The 15,948-nt window shown below is 42.1% G+C and overlaps 1 protein-coding gene across 1 annotated transcript; it reads right to left on the bottom strand.

Annotated features, from left to right (window-relative positions):
* Nucleotides 1-540: 540 nt before the first annotated feature.
* On the bottom strand, nucleotides 541-14,643 carry TSPAN13 (tetraspanin 13). The gene is made up of 6 exons (XM_068152486.1): nucleotides 14,534-14,643; nucleotides 5,946-6,113; nucleotides 4,534-4,614; nucleotides 3,570-3,683; nucleotides 2,788-2,898; nucleotides 541-1,689 (listed from the first exon to the last, which is right to left on the bottom strand). Exons 1-6 carry the CDS (start codon nucleotides 14,594-14,596, stop codon nucleotides 1,615-1,617), a joined length of 612 nt encoding a protein of 203 aa, XP_068008587.1. The 5' UTR covers nucleotides 14,597-14,643; the 3' UTR covers nucleotides 541-1,614.
* Nucleotides 14,644-15,948: the final 1,305 nt, after the last annotated feature.

Genomic DNA, 15,948 nt, shown 5'->3' on the forward strand with positions numbered 1-15,948 from the left:
ACCAAACACCAGGAGATGGCGCTGACAGCAGATGTTGAATCAACTACACCTGGAGAGAAGCTGTCCTTAGCGAGTTCTTGACGTCCCTCTGCAGTTAAGATTCAACTCTTACTGTCCCTTACTCCTCTTTAGGAGCACTGGGCAAATGGAAGTCTGAAAGTGGGTGTGTATTTCAACCTTTTGCCTCCTCTGCAGAAGGAAGGGAGACATCTCCCTAGTAAAGGGAGACCCACTTCTGTCTGCCCTCACTGTCTTTGTTTCATCCTTGCTCAGCTGCTCCATTCCTTGACAGATGGCATTAATACTCTTCTCTTTTTCCTCCCGAGGAGCTGGCTTTAAGGCTACAGCAGCTGCCTACCAGAAGAAAGTGAATGAAGAAAAAGTGCAGGGCAGGTCTGTAATTCAGTGTGATCAGAACCAAATGTAACAATTACGTACCTTGGGTGGTTTAGATGTCTGATGTTCCAGCTGATGCATCAAGTGTATTACAAGCTGGAAGAGGGACTATGCTTTCCTTCAGCTCAAACAATACTACAGGGATAATGTACCATTCTAACTTTAATCCTTTTCTTTTAAAAAGCAAGCAAACAAACAAAAACTAAGCAAACTACTGGAAACCAACACTTTCTGCCCCACTCCCCATCATTTTATCTCTCATGAACTGCATGGCAGAAGAACATACACAGCCAAGTTATTGTAACAATGATTTTACACCATCTGAAAAATCAGCTGTACAACAATTTCCCAGACATCAAGTTTTTTACATTAAAGATTACAAAACACTACTGATTCTGAGGTTGTGCAAATACCAAACTTCATTCACTTGTCAAAGAACAAAAAAGTTTCAAGTTAATCAGCTGCAGATTACATTCTTCTGGTTTTCTTCATTGTTCTCATAGTGAAGATAGCCATCTAGAAGTCAAGAATTATTTTTATTCTCTAACAAAACTCTAAAGCTACCAGAAAGCCAAAACAAACAAAGAAGGGGAGGGGTGAAGACTACAGTAGTCGTTAACACATACTTAGGTGCACTAAGTTTTACCTTAACAGGAAAGAGGGAGACCATTACAGAGACAAAAAGTTGACTGGAGTTCATCCTAAAGCCTAATCAAATCATACAGTCCAACCATCCATTGTATGTTGTCAGCATTTTAATGAGCAATCTTGTCAATTTCTGTAATCAATAGATACATCAGGAAATACTTTTGGGTGGGGCTTTTTTGGGTTGGTTGTTGGGTTTTGGGGTTTTTTTGGTGGTTCTGGGTGCTTTTTTTTTGTGGTGTTTTTTGGTTGTTGTTTGTTTTGTTTGAGAAGCCAGTAGTACTTATAAACCTCACTGTACAGAGTTCACCACACTGATTACCAAAGTCTTAGCAGAGTTATTTAACCAGCTCAGAGGCAAAGTCTGACTCTGCCCAGCTACTGAATGGACCAGTCTACTTCAAGAAAGACACTCTTGGAGGAAAAGAATTGGGATGTTAAATAAGGAAAGTACAGATTGCTCTGGGAAATTTCAGTTTTCTTTTGGGTACATTGGTATTTATCTGTAATAGGGATTCCACAGTACTTTGAAGCAGAGGGTGCAGAGGGAAGATTCAGTCCTTCATAAACTTATCAAAGAAATGCACTGGGGTTTGCACGAGGATCCTTTTGGTTTCTGTATCTGTATGTCAGCCACACTCCCAGAATCTGAAACAAAACCCAAAGATACTATTACTCAGAGAGCCTCCACCCCATCTTCCAACAGTTCTACAATACTTGTTTTAAACAAAATCCTGACAATGAATATCCAGTGCCTGAGCTTAGAGTAGTTTACTATTGCTAAAACCGCTCAACCACACACCAGCTTTCTCAATTAGAAAATGGAACCCTCTCAGAATTCATACCTAGCAACAGAGGGAAGAAGAAACACACAACACACAAAAAAGGGCCAAACTTCTGTCTTCAATGTAAAATATTTTTTACAGCCATGTCTAGCATTGAATTATTCTTTCCCTTCCCCAAATGATAAATATTCAAACACCTGATTTTAGTGTAGTGATAAACAAATCCTCCAGCTTATTTCATTTTGCACTTACCACTTAACTCTAAGGCTATTTTTCTAGCACACTTTCAAATTCTGTCATTCTTTCCAACCACCACCTTCTCTCCCTCCACCAGCTTCACATTTTTAGTAAACAAATTGAGGGTAGATGTCAGAGTGATTCTGTTCAAGCTGCTGTATCCCTTCTGTTGCTGTAATACCTAAAAACTCTCTGAAAGACTGCACTAAGCAGCAGGAGTATTTTCACATGCTCTGCTGTGGTGTTATGAGAGACCTGCTCTGAGGATTTTTATCCACTGATCAATAAAACAATTGTATGTATAATCTGGACACTAAAGCACAAAGACCTTTCTAACCTGATCTTCAAATACAGCTGACTCATCATGAAACTATGAATCTTTACACTAGGGGAAGCACACAAAAAAAATCCCCAAACCTCCAGACTTGGGAGAAGAATAGCTATCTTCCTGCAAACTTAAAGTTTACAGCACCATGTTTTCCTGTGGTATCTGGTTGTGGTTTGTAGCCTAAGTAACAAAGTTGCACTAACTCCCACAGTAAAGACAAGCTCCCCTTGTGCCAGACTTAAGCAAGCTGACAGCTTGGAAAATTTGACCTCATTATTTGACTCCTTTGACAGTACTGAGAATTCCTGTAATAAATACCCTAAAATTAATAGTTTCACAAAACCAAGCCTTGGAAGAGGAGAAAAAAAGCACTCAATTCTCTAACCTGCTACTCACCTCTGTGAAACTGAAGAAGAGTCCTATGCCTCCAACAAATCTCAGCACCATCCCAGAATATTCTTCTATTATTGGTGCACATGGTTGACACTGGTGACTTCTAAAACAATCCTGCAGCAGATAGAGAGAATTTCACTCCATTTTCCAATGACACTTCACTGATTTATAAAACAATCTAGTTAGCTCTAGACAAGACTGCCAGCCATGGAGAAAACTTGAGCATCTTTAAAAGACTTCAAAAAGCCAAGTATACAAATGACAAAGGAGTACAACCTTTGCAGGGTGCTGTGTGATTACAATTCCAGTAAGTAATCTAAAGAACTTACTATCACTGTAACAACTACCTCACACTTTTCAAAACAAAGTCTGCTTTCTGCAGCTATAGAAACAGTTCACAGAGTACATCTGGTTGGAAGAGACATCAAAGATTATCCAGCCCAACCCTTGACCCAGCACTGAAGGGTTGACACTAAACCATGTCCTTAAGCGCCAGGTCCACACGCTGCTTGAACACTCCCAGGGATGGTGACTCCACCACTGCCCTGGGCAGACCATTCCAATGTTTGAGAACCCTTTCAGTGAGGAATTATTTCCTAATACCCAGCCTAAACCTCCCCTGGCACAGCTTGTAACCATTTCCTCTAGCCCTGTTGCTTGTCATCAAGGAGAAGAGGCTGGCTCCCTCCTCTCTCCAATCTCCCTTTAGGTAGCTGTAGATAGAGTTGTACATATCTGAACAAACCAAGTGAAGCTGTAAACTTTTTCACGATGGGAGAACTTACAGAGGAGCAGGTTTCATTGGGATTAAAAGCTCTGAATCCACAACAATTCAGGTTTCTTTCAATATCCGTTCTTGCACTGTTGGTGTTATTCCATCCCACCTCTAGAAGTTGACTCTAGAAGGGATAAGCAAATACACACGATATTAATTGAACAGCTTTGCATTTTATTGGAAACCAGTACACTAGGCCAAGCTGAGAATTTCCTAACTAAAAGCCTCAGATCCTGAAGTCTAACAGAGTAATATATTAAAGTACGATTTAAATGTTCTAACAGAGTATGTAGCTAAAGAAATAGCAGCACCTACCAGCAGCACATTCAGGGTTAAAATTCATTTCCTTCTTTCCTATTTCCTAAGCCCATTAAGACTGCTGGTAAACGCGACATCCAACTGGTCTAACCATGACTGCTGACAAGTGCAGTTTCATGTAGGAAGGTGATTATTTAGTCCCTGTACCCTTGCCTGATTCTTATTCTTCATACCCCACGGAAGCTGATTTTACTTTCACAGTTTAAGGGTTACCTCTGTTCCAAATGTAGTGGCAACCTTTTCCATTATGCAAGAACAAGTCAGCGGCTTTATCGCCTTTACATTATGATTACTGTAACATTTCATCAGCTTATCTGAAATTGCTGAACACATGATACAGTCAAGATAACATTCTGCTACATTTGTAACCAGAAACCTACACAGGAAGCTTAAAAAACACCAAAACAGACAGCTGAAAGTAATTTTTAGAAGGTAGATGTATGTCTTTCTATCACAGCCAAGCACTGCCTAAGGTCTAGTCCTTATTTAAAAGGATAATGCTGACTTTCTTATATGCTCTCCCCATTTTGTGGAAGATTAAGTAAGTGCTTTCTATGGTACACAGTTACTTTCATATATATGAAAATAAATGCATGTGTACTCTAAATTTATACTATTATAAAAGAGATTACCTAAGAAGTCAGGAAATGTCTTACCTGCTGTTCCTTGTTTAGTGCCAAACAGGCGCAGGAGACAGAAAACTGGACAATAAAGACTAACAAAAGAATAATCATGTACTAAAAATGATAGTTAAGGATACACACTGAAATTGTGCTTTTATAACACATGTGCCTAATAGTATTTCTTAGTCCACTGGATAACAACAAATTCTTTAAAACTGCAGAAGTGCATTCTGACTGCATGTGGAAAAGATGAGTTAAATAATGTCTCCAGAACTAAATCACCATATATTATCTCCTTTTGGCTACTACTATACATAGCTGGCATCCCTTGGTTAAACATAGCAAGACAACATGAGCATAAAAGTTAATAAAGGAAGCTTTGAGAGAGAAAAACCCACAGCCACTTTCTCCAGCTTTAGGGAGTCATATTGTCATTCCAAGGTACTGCCCAGAAATAAAGCAATAAGTAAAATCATTCTCTCAGTATTGCATATCCTGAAATTTTTTTCCTGCAAAGACACAGTCTTGTCAGTAATTACAAATGACAATTTTAGCCTAGATTAAAAATCAAACAACAAAAAAAAAATCAAACAAAAAGAAAAACAAAGGAGGAAAGCAAAAGAAAAGGCAAAACTTGTTCCTAGAACACAGCCTCACATGCTTTTGGACTAATGCATCTGAAAACAGTATAAAACAAAAAGAAACTTTGATACTAAAGATCACACTTCAAAAGTTGGTCACTGACCTCACAACCTGGCTGCTGTGTTCAGAGGCAGGTATTTCTCTCACACAATTAAAGTGTTTGTAAAGTGGAAGTCACCACTTATTCAAGTACCCCAAACAGTAAAAGAGGAATTTTATCTGATCTTTCTCTTTTCTCCTCCAAACAGATCAATTTTGTTATGTAAGACAACACCAAAGACTGCTTACATGCTGTCAGCAAGCATAAAGGGGCAGCAGAGCATATTGAGAAAGCCTATCTGAGTTCCCAAGTAAAGATTAGGTATGAAAAGAAAGTGCTTCCTGACAGCCTGTATTAACCACACTGCATTCCCCTGCCAGCTACAGCCAGCTTGATATCTGGAAGTATCAGCTTTCTCTGTCGTTAAACATTAATAGTTCACATACTCCAGCTTGGTGCAGGACTGAGCTCACAGTAAGAGGAACCTATGATAGAGTGACCTACCATAAAAAGCTCTCAAAAAAAATTTTAAGTATTTTGATTGTTAAAAATTGTTTGTCTTCAGAGCAAAAACAAGGAAGAAAAAGGAAGATGGAATAAAAGTTAAACAGGAAGGAAGTTTAACTTAGAATGCACTTGACCAAAATAGGACCGTGAATTTCTGTTCTTTTTCTAAAGCACCTCCCACATTAGTATCAGCTGACAGAGCAGGCTGTTTACATGGCTTGAACTAAACTGCAATCCATGTAATGAATCAGGATACAAAGAACAGCAATACTTGATGATGTTTCACTGCACCAATCAATCCGACTAAGGCAATAATGAAGAGGAAGATTCCCACTGCGATGACCACTCCAACAACTCTGAAACTAGAGATCAGGCCGAAGCCGATTCCCCATGCTGCAATTCCAATCAGCAGCAGGCTGACCAGCTGGAGGGAAGAGAAAACAAAGTTAGTCTGCATATTAATAGAGTCAGCTAAATCCAGAATAGAATAGAATAGAATAGAATAGAATAGAATAGAATAGAATAGAATAGAATAGAATAGAATAGAATAGAATAGAATAGAATAGAATAGAATAGGACCAGGTTGGAAGAGACCTTCAAGATCATTGCGTCCAACCCATCAACCAATCCAACCCACCTAAACAACTAACCCATGGCACCAAGCACCCCATCAAGTCTCCTCCTGAACACCTCCAATGACGGTGACTCCACCATCTCCCCGGGCAGCCCATTCCAATGGGCAATCACTCTCTCTGTATAGAACTTCTTCCTAACATGAACCTAAACCTACCCTGGTGAAGCCTGAGACTGTGTCCTCTTGTTCTGGCACTGGCTGCCTGGGAGAAGAGACCAACCTCCACCTGTCTACAACCTCCCTTCAGGTAGTTGTAGAGAGCAATGAGGTCACCCCTGAGTCTCCTCCTCTCCAGGCTAAGCAACCCCAGCTCCCTCAGTCTCTTCTCATAGGGCTTGTGTTCCAAACCCTTCACCACCTCCATTGCCCTTCTCTGGACTCGTTCCAGCAACTCAACATCCTTCTTTAAAGTTATTAGCAAGGTACAATTTTTCTTCCCAGTATAAAGAGAAGCACAACACCAAACAAAACAATCCTCCTCTTCATTGCAGAGGTAACTTTGTTTCCAGATGTTTTAAGGCACGCATATTCTTCAACGCCATTAAGGTGGAGCTGTTGCAACTGAATCTATCTACAAGTCAAGCCATGTTGCATTCTTGTGATTGACCAGAGATACTGAAACGTAGATTATAACAGAATTGACAAGCTAAAAATCATTGCTGGTAACTCACAGAATGGAAATAGAATGAAATTTCCAGATGTTTTATGAAAGAGGCAGTGTATTTAAAGAAAACAGGATATACATCTCCACAGCACTGAACAGGTTAAAAAATGCCCTTTGCTAAGACTTACTGTCATGAGGAACACAGTAGTAATAAATCATTAGAGAAACTCCTACATAGCTGATGATGTAAACCAAGCGTTAACAAGGTCGCATAAAAACATTTTTAGATCTGTTTGTTGAGGATTTCATGTAGCAAAATATTAAAAAGGTGTCCTGCCTCTGCTGCATGTTTCTCCAAGAAAACAGGACTGACTTCACCATGGAGCTATTTCAATACCCAAAACACTCTTATGCTGTTTCCTTCCTTTTAAAGATGGTATTCAGGGAAGGCAGGCAGAATCTGTCCCTGGGATTTATTGTTTACAAGGGCAGGAAGCTCCAGCCTTTCCTGTTTCCATGCCAAAAACACAGAACAACAACAAAAAATTTCAGCATGAAAAGCTGCAGAGAAACCTGTAATGAGGTACAACAGGAGGGAAGCAGCAGACAAAGCCAAATCAGATGTCCAGTACATAATATCCAACATCCTAGTCTGAATCAGTTAGACCAACAAGTAACATATTTAACACAGATTGTAATGGTTGATAACACCAATTCAACCTCCAAGTTTTAGCTCACCAAAACCCCTGACCTCACCAAAAGATACCCAGAATTTCTAATGGTTTGATCAACCTACCAGAAATACATGAAATCACAGTCCAGTCTGTAGTGATTAGGACTTATCTGGTTACCCCACAATACTCTCATTAGTAAGCTGAGAAGGCATGAGTTGGAGAATTGGCCTGTCTGACTGAAAGGCAACAGGCCGGAGTGCAGAGGTTAGAGGGTAGCCATCAATGGTTCAGCATCTATCTGGTAGCAGGAAGGAGCACCACAAAGGCTGATGCTGGGGCCACTAATATACAATACCTTCATCAATAACTTAAGTGATAAGATAGGATGAATTCTCAGAAAATTTGTGAATGATATCACATAAGGAAAATCAACTGACTATCCAAAGAGAGATTCAACTCAAAGGGACGTTGATTAACCTGAGGAATAAGCCAACAGAAACAGTGTAAAATTCTGCTCCTGGGGTTCTACAGTGGACTCTGGCAACAGACTGGTTTAACAACAGTCTTACCAAGATAGACCTGGGGATCACACTGGTTGTCAAGTAGAATAGGAACCAAGAGACTGCTCTCATTGCGAACAGGAAAAGCCAAGAAGAGAGCAATCAAACAAAACTCAATGCTGGTGAGACTGCAGCTCAAATACTGTGTCCTATTTCAAGTCCTCCAGGTTGAAAAGGAATTTGAGAACCTGGAAAGAGTCAAAAACATGGCCTGGAGCCTTGAAGATGATGTTTGAAAAGGGAGTGATGGGAGGTGAGTTTGTTTTGTTTAACAAAGAGGCTACCCACGGATAATCTAACAGCAACCAAAGGTGAGGGTGCCTTACAACAATGAAGGCAAACACTTGTCATTATTAACCAACCACAAAACAAGAGACAACAACAAATAATGGCTTGAGAGGTTCAGCTTGGAGTGGTAGTTTGATACTGTGTTCAACAGAAATGACAATCTTTCTTCTCAGAGGTTTTCAAGGCTCAGCAGACAAAGCCACAGCTAGCAAATCCTGCTCTGAGCAGGAACCTGGCCAGGTGAGCCCCTGAAGTCCATTCCAACCTCTACTTGCACACACCACAGCCAACTCCTCCACCACGGAAATTTGCTGCTCTCCACACCATAAACCAATAAGGGACAGATTTAGCACTTGGCAAGGATTCTTCTCTACTACTTAGCTCATTAAATCAAGAATACCACCAGCTCCCAAAACCCCTATCAACACCACACCTTCTTACAAGCAATGAACAGTTTTCAGGGGTACTTGAACACTTCTGAGAAGTGTTTTAAAAGGTTCTCTTCACTTAAGACATGTTGACATAGAAGGCCAAAAGGCATTGAGCATAAAAGAATTTATTACCACCTCAGTCGAGCTATTTGCCTCACAGAGGTATACTACAAGCACACACTGTCCACAAACCAGAACAGCAACAGAGACATGGGGTATGTGTGTGTAGGGAGATAGGACAGCTAGCATTATCAATTTAATATCCTCACAGACTAAATACTGCCTTCTCCATCAATACAAACCCAAGCAACCTTATTTAAAAAGCACAGATGCAAACACAGGCTTAGCATAATCCACTATATAAAATAATCAACTTGAAATTCAGTAAACGCTTCCCTGGAACAAGCCTATGGGCAGCACAATTCCTAAGGGAAGAGCAGTCATTCTCAATATGAGATCCCAGCACTTTCTCTACAGAGCCAAAATCCCCAACAAAACCAAACACCACCAACCAGCCAACCCACCCACCCAAATCACCTAAAAAACTCCCAAACACACACCCCAAACAACAACAACAACAACACAACCCAACAAAACCCAAGCATACTACCAACAGACAAACTGTTATTTCCAGTGTCAGCACTGCTGAACTGCAAGTTCAAGATCAGTGGAATGCATCAGATTTCACTTTAATTGACTCCCAGTTTTTACATATATTTATTTTTTTTACACACACACACACATATACCTGAAAATCAGAGTGATGTTTCAGAAATAATCACAATTTCTCGGCAGAGAAAAGTTTGTCACAGAAGTAAAGTCATCACAAGCTTGTTTGTCCTGCTCTCCAGTTAACTTATTAAAATGATTAAAGCATTAGCCTTTATTGTACTTGGAGCTGTTTCCCCTTACTGCTGCATAAAACACTACTTCAGAAGCAACAAAAATACCAAAACAAGAAAGACACAAAGCCCCATCTACCTTGTAGTTTGCTCTATCCTTTAAATTCAAGTTTTTCTGTGCATATAGCTGCTCATTACCCTCACTCCTATACTGGAGAAATGTGTTTCTCTTCACACTTACCCCTTGTGTACTGATCCATACGCTGCTGGTCTACATTACAAAAAGAAACCAAAGTACTGACAAGTTATTTTTCTAGACAGCATCAGTGAGAAACAACTCAAGTATCAAACCCAATTCCTCCTTCATTCAACAGCAAGCCACAAGCAAATCAGCTGTTTTGACTAACTAGCAACTTTTCAGCATGTCATTTAGCTTGGACTGCTCACTAGGAAGGAAGTCATATGCAGAACTTCATGTTCCCACTGTTTTCTTGCAGCCTCAGCTGAAAAAGGAGCTATAAAGAACTGCATTTCAGAATTTAAATATCAAGAAATACAGCCTCACCATTCCTGGGTAGAGACTATACAGCATTTACAGCAGCATCAGCAAAGGAAATACTTACAAATGGCTGTCAGGTTGGATATGGAACAGGAACTAAAACCAGAGAGGGTACACACACAGTGAAGCACCCTCTCGACATAAGTTCATACCCCACTTTAAGGGGCCTTAATTTTTTAAGCCTTGAATGGTATATATTTTGAAATTAGAGATTTTTGCCACCCTCCTTTTCAACTTGGCCAACCTTTTCTGCACAGCCATAGAGAATCCAGAATACAATCCTTCTGGTTCCCTGCATTTCATCTGAAAACACCACCTTAAGCAATAGGCTGTACACAGTGCTGCATCTTTAGCGAGGTAAGACTAAGCTAAATTGATTTCCATCACAGCTGCAAGCTAACCGACCTGTAAGCAGGCTTCATCTCCTTACAGCACTTCTTCAGCTTTAGTGAAAGCAAAGGGCATTACATTAAGTACATTACATTTACAGTAAATAAAGCTCTGGGCATCTCCAAAGGGTTTCTAACAGAAATCAGAATCTTCTACCTTTAGATGAGTTATTTAAGTGAGAGGCAAACCATAGCCTGGTTACTGAACAGCCTTGAGACACATGATGTGGAACAAGCAATGCTAAGTGAAAGGCAGCATTCCTGTCCCTTATAATGAAAGACAGTTCTTTCAGTATTACTCCTAGCTCAGAATTCTTCATATTATTAGCTGTTGGTTTTGAACATGTTACAAGCTTCTTTCATGTTAAAATGGCTGTGAGATTTGACCCATTTGATCCTCATTGATTTTTGAAACGCAAGCTTTCTGCTGTGTAGCAGAAACAACTTCTGAAAGGTTTGCTTTTGCTTCCTTGCTTTATTAATTGTTTAAGAAGTGAAACACTTTCAAGAAGCTTGGTGACCCCAGAGATCTTTCTCCCATGCATATCTCACTCCACACAAAAACAGCGTCAGAAAAAAAACCACTACTAATGATTTAAGATACAAGTCTACTAAAGGGCATTCAAGGGGCTCCTCAGTAACTGTGCTGGTTCTATCACAGGGGTTTTACTTTAAATCCAATGGCCACTCTACTTGTAAGAAAAACTGAAAGCCTGCTTATCAAAACAAAGGAAAAATGTTTACATACTGACCTTTACACGTTGACAACAAACAGATCATGTCTGCTGCTGCAGCAATAATTGAGTAGCTGCTTGGGTGACAAAACCAGCACACACCATCCAAATGAACTGACTGGGGGTTTTTTAAGATTTTTTTTTAAGATTTGTGGTCTGGCTACCACTTCATTCTTTCATCACTAGCTAGGACTTAAGAATTTCCCTTTCCTTTCTGGGAATCTGATTTGAAGTAAGATATCAACTGTTCACACCTCAACATGACTCAAAACTTCCTTGGGAGGAACACCATCTACCTAAGGAAATCCTTGTCTGGTTAAAGAGAGCAAATATTACTGGAGACAGCATCTAAGGTTCTCATACACGGAAGATTAGAAGCCTTGAATTACATACACCTCTTTGAATCTGTCTGAGTTCTGTGGACAGGCATTTTAAACAGTTTGTGTGGGTCTGCCATTCGACTGGAAATGTAAATATGATTGAATAAATAAAGACAAGATTGGTCAGCTATCCAAACCCAGCGTTTTAAAGGTTTTGTATGCCAGCAGTCCTTCCATGTAAGATTTTATTCCGGCAATACACGTCACTATATACACACTGAGTCAACAGTCTCAATTATTTTTCTCTACTCTTCCAATACCCATATGGAAGCATACTGGAGTCAGCAATACTCAGCACAGATGCTAGAATTACTCACATAAAACAAATTTTAAAATAGAACCATGGCCCAAGGACATTAACTTAGTCCAGACAAGCACCCAAAGTCATCAGCACAGTACCAGTTGCTAAGAACGATAAGCAAGCAACTCTGGTTTCTTGCCCTAAACCAGTAACTGATTTCCTACTGCCAGGACATATATTATTATTGGTATACTAGTGCAAAAAGTAAAACAAGACAGCATTAAAACAAAACAAAACAAGCTCCAATATCCTATTCTAGAAGTGTTTAAAAAAAACCCCAAAACCTCAGAATATGAACTGTAACCTCCAATATACAGTTCTGAGGGTTAACTCATTCCAAGCATGTGATAGACACATCAATGCCAGCTGGAAAAACATTTAAGAGGTGTTACTTATTTGACCTTGTATCTCTTCTTACACCCTTCCCATCAATTAGTATTGTGAATTAACATTGTTTTAAAAGATGATGATGAAGTACTTCCTCTTATGTCCTTTTTTCCCAGATGGGTAAAAAAAGAGGGGAAAAAAAAAAAGTCAGTCATGCATTGTGCTACTGCAATCCAAGTCTTGCCCTGTCAGGTTTCTGTCCAATCAAGGACCTGAGAAATCTACACATTTGGCTAGACCGGTTGATCCAATGCTGTTGCTGAAAATCAGAATTTAAAAGCATTAGTCTTACAACTTGCCTACAACTAATAAGCAACACAAGCAGTAACAATGTTCCAATTAGTATAATTCAACTAAATCATTCCTTCCCTTCAGCAAAAGGCTATGATCTGTATAGGTCAGATGAAATGCCAAAGTGACGCCCAGAAAGTAAATTCTACTCAAGGTAACATCAGAGGAAGGTTAAGGTCATAGGTGCATCATACAGGTATCACAAGCAGAACTACATAGGTTCCAAAGATCAACCCACCCTTGCCGAGGTCAAATACTCCTAAAAGACATACCAGGCCCCTTACACCTTGTTGCTATGTGGCTGCAGTACAAGTGACGTCTTCAGCAAAAACACCTGCTGTCCATGACATCAAAATGAGATTTGTACACATTGTTAGATACAGATTTATCTCACTAATCTTTCATTCAAGAAGTAATAGCAACAACAACCAGAAGTCCTGCATTAACCTCTGCTTTACTGACAAGAGAAAGCAGGATGGAACAGTTCCTCTACTGCACAGCCTCTCCTATATTAAGGTTTCCATTCAAAAACAAGGATCAGCTCGTACACCAAAGAACATAATAACAATCAACTCTAGCTTCAGCACAGGCACTTCTACAACCATTTATGTTGCATCCTGGTGATCAACATCAGGTCAAGTAACCTCCAGCTAGAAGAACCTTTTGTTCCAATGAATAGCGTTAGATATGTTTGTTCCCCGGTCCTGCCTTGAGTTGAGATCAGGCAGTCCTTTCAGAAAAGCACTAATACAACTGCCTGTGCGCACTGGCTGACCCCAATTTCAGTCTGTCCAAAGACAGCCCCTACCACGGTTGTTAACACAAAACATTAGAGGACACAGTATCTCACAGTGCTGTGAGAGGAAGCCATTACGTGCCTGCTTCTTGCTATTTCTGTGCCACTTCAAAATAGATAATGTGAAGAAAACCCCACAGCTACGCCACAAGTGGCAATTTTATTGTTCTGTCCTACAGCTTGCCCAAATAAAAGCATGCACCTGCCTGGACTCCACAGTAAGTCGGCTATTTCAGTTCGGCACGCTATTTTGTTTTTCCCACCTCACACATGTTCCCACGACCCCGAAGCAGCAAGACTTTGTAACTCGCTGGTCCATCCTAGAGAAGAGCAGGGAAGTCTGCTCTTCAGGGTGACCGAGCATCTCTCCAGCGCACCCCCCGACTTTCCTTGTGTGCTGTGGTCTAATCGGGTCCCGTAGGACCCAATACACCGTCACGGCACTCGTCTGTCACTGAACAGCTCCTATTCCGGAGCTGCTCCTCGGTTGAGCAATAACAAAATAAACCCTTCTCGTTCACGTGGGGGCTGGGGCTGCGACCTTTCCGAACACGCAAAAGGGGCACCTGCGGGCCGAGCTTACCCTCACCACTGCCCCTTTCCAGCCCGGCGGCAGGGGCACAGGAGAGGAAACATCTCCCCGTGCCCCCGCGGGCGAGCAGCGTTAGCTGTGCCACCCGCTGCCGAACCGCCCTGGATTTTGATCCTAGGGAGCCACGTCCCCGCGGTGACAAAGCTTAGCCTGACCGGTGCCACCTTCCCCACCCAGCCGCAGGCCGCGACGAGCGGCCGCACCAGCTCCTAATTCCCCGGGCCCTCAAGCAGCAGCCTGCCAACAGAAGGCCGCCTCAGGCCAGAGCGAGACTCGCCACCTCCCCTCCTCGTCCGGCGGCGGACCCCGCAGATCGAGGAACACCAAATCAAGGCAGCCCAGACCCCTCCCCCTACCTCCCCTTTAGGCGACAGCCACACACCGTGTACAGCAGGTTGAGGGCGCAGAGACAATTCTTGGAGCAGGCAAAGCCCCCGCACACCATCGCGACACAGCTGCCACCACCGCCGCCGCGTAACCGCTTAGCAGGAGGCCGCCGCTCCGCCCCCCGCAGTCCGCCAGCGAGAGGGCGCGGCCGCAGCAGGTGAGCGGCGCTCGCTACAGCCGCTGATTGGCCGCTCCGGGGCGCAAAGGTAAAAATATGCAAATGAGAAGGCGCAGAGGGGTTTGGGAGGGCTAGCTGCCGCTCTGTCCGCCGGCCTGTGGCGCCCATTGGCGGAGGACATCGGTGGCTGTGCGTTACCCCCCGCCTCCTGGCAGTGCTCGATTGGGGCAGGGGGTGTTGGCTTTGCACCCCTTTCTTCCAGTCTGTTGTTAGGCAGGTCGGTGAAGCCTCACTAACCCCTCAGGCTGCGGAATGTGGCCAGCCTGCTGGGAACTGCCCGCTGCCCTGCCCGGGCCAGGACACCGGGCACCACGCTCCGGCTGTGGGCTCACCTGCTCCAGGGCCGCATCCACAGGTGGTGGAGGCGGCCGAGGGGCTGCTCTTGGCTATGTGCTCCGACTGCGGGATGAGCTGGGAAAGGGGAAACTTACTGGGGCCTTGCATAGGGATAGCTGGAGGAGATTTGGTATCTCCTCGGCCATGTTCTTGTTTAGAGCACAAGGCGTACGTCCTAGTTCCTGCTATGATGGTATTGTCTATAATCGGTGTCCAAATCCCCTGTGTAACCGAATGGAAACACACGAGTTTTTCCTTTCCGAAGGCATTAAATTTTTCTAGAGTATTATTAAAGTTTTACCTGCTATTCATCCATATGTTTACTTCTCAGACTTTTGGTTGTCATGTTTTCACTGCATCTTGTTACATACTTCTGTCTGATTATTTCCTTAGTTTGGGGGCTAAATATTTGTACTTAGAGGTAGTGAAACAAAATCTTTCATCTCTCAATAATTTCCTACGAGTCAGTACTAGATTTCTGTTACTGTTTTTAATTGTCTTGATAGATGTTGCCATGGGCTGGACTCTGCTGTATGTTATGTTATAATAAATGCAACAGATCTAATAGCTGCCAGCTCCTTCAGCATGTACACGTGTTGCAGGGTTAGTGTCAAAGATACTTACCTTTTGCTGGGCTTCACTGAGAGATACAGAGACGAGTTCCTAAGGGTACATAGCACGGTAGTTTTCCTTCAGTAGGGTTTGGTGCCAAAGAAGTTGTGATGGTCAGTAAGAGGAAGCTGCATCTACGTTCTGATGCATTCACAACAATTCTCAATAGGAACTTGTCATCAAAACAATTTAAGAAGGAAATTCTGGAAGTGTTTTATGTCATTTGGCTGGCTGCCAGCTGCTATGGGAAGCCACAGCAGGCTAATAATCCTTGCCAGCAGTGA

Source organism: Melanerpes formicivorus, unplaced genomic scaffold, assembly GCF_026170545.1.
Source record: "Melanerpes formicivorus ecotype bairdi unplaced genomic scaffold, bMelFor1.0.p_v2 SCAF_23, whole genome shotgun sequence".
In the NCBI taxonomy this organism is placed as follows: Eukaryota; Metazoa; Chordata; class Aves; order Piciformes; family Picidae; genus Melanerpes; species Melanerpes formicivorus.

What these genes read in the sequence shown, in the direction of transcription:
- TSPAN13 (XM_068152486.1), bottom strand. Translation starts at nt 14,596, where the DNA reads ATGGTGTGCGGGGGCTTTGCCTGCTCCAAGAATTGTCTCTGCGCCCTC. An exon ending in CACTAAACAAGGAACAGCAG is followed by an intron (nt 3,684 to 4,533) that starts GTAAGACATTTC and finishes TATCCCTTCTAG; the next exon opens with AGTCAACTTCTAGAGGTGGG. An exon ending in TCTTCTTCAGTTTCACAGAG is followed by an intron (nt 1,690 to 2,787) that starts GTGAGTAGCAGG and finishes GTTTTGTTTCAG; the next exon opens with ATTCTGGGAGTGTGGCTGAC.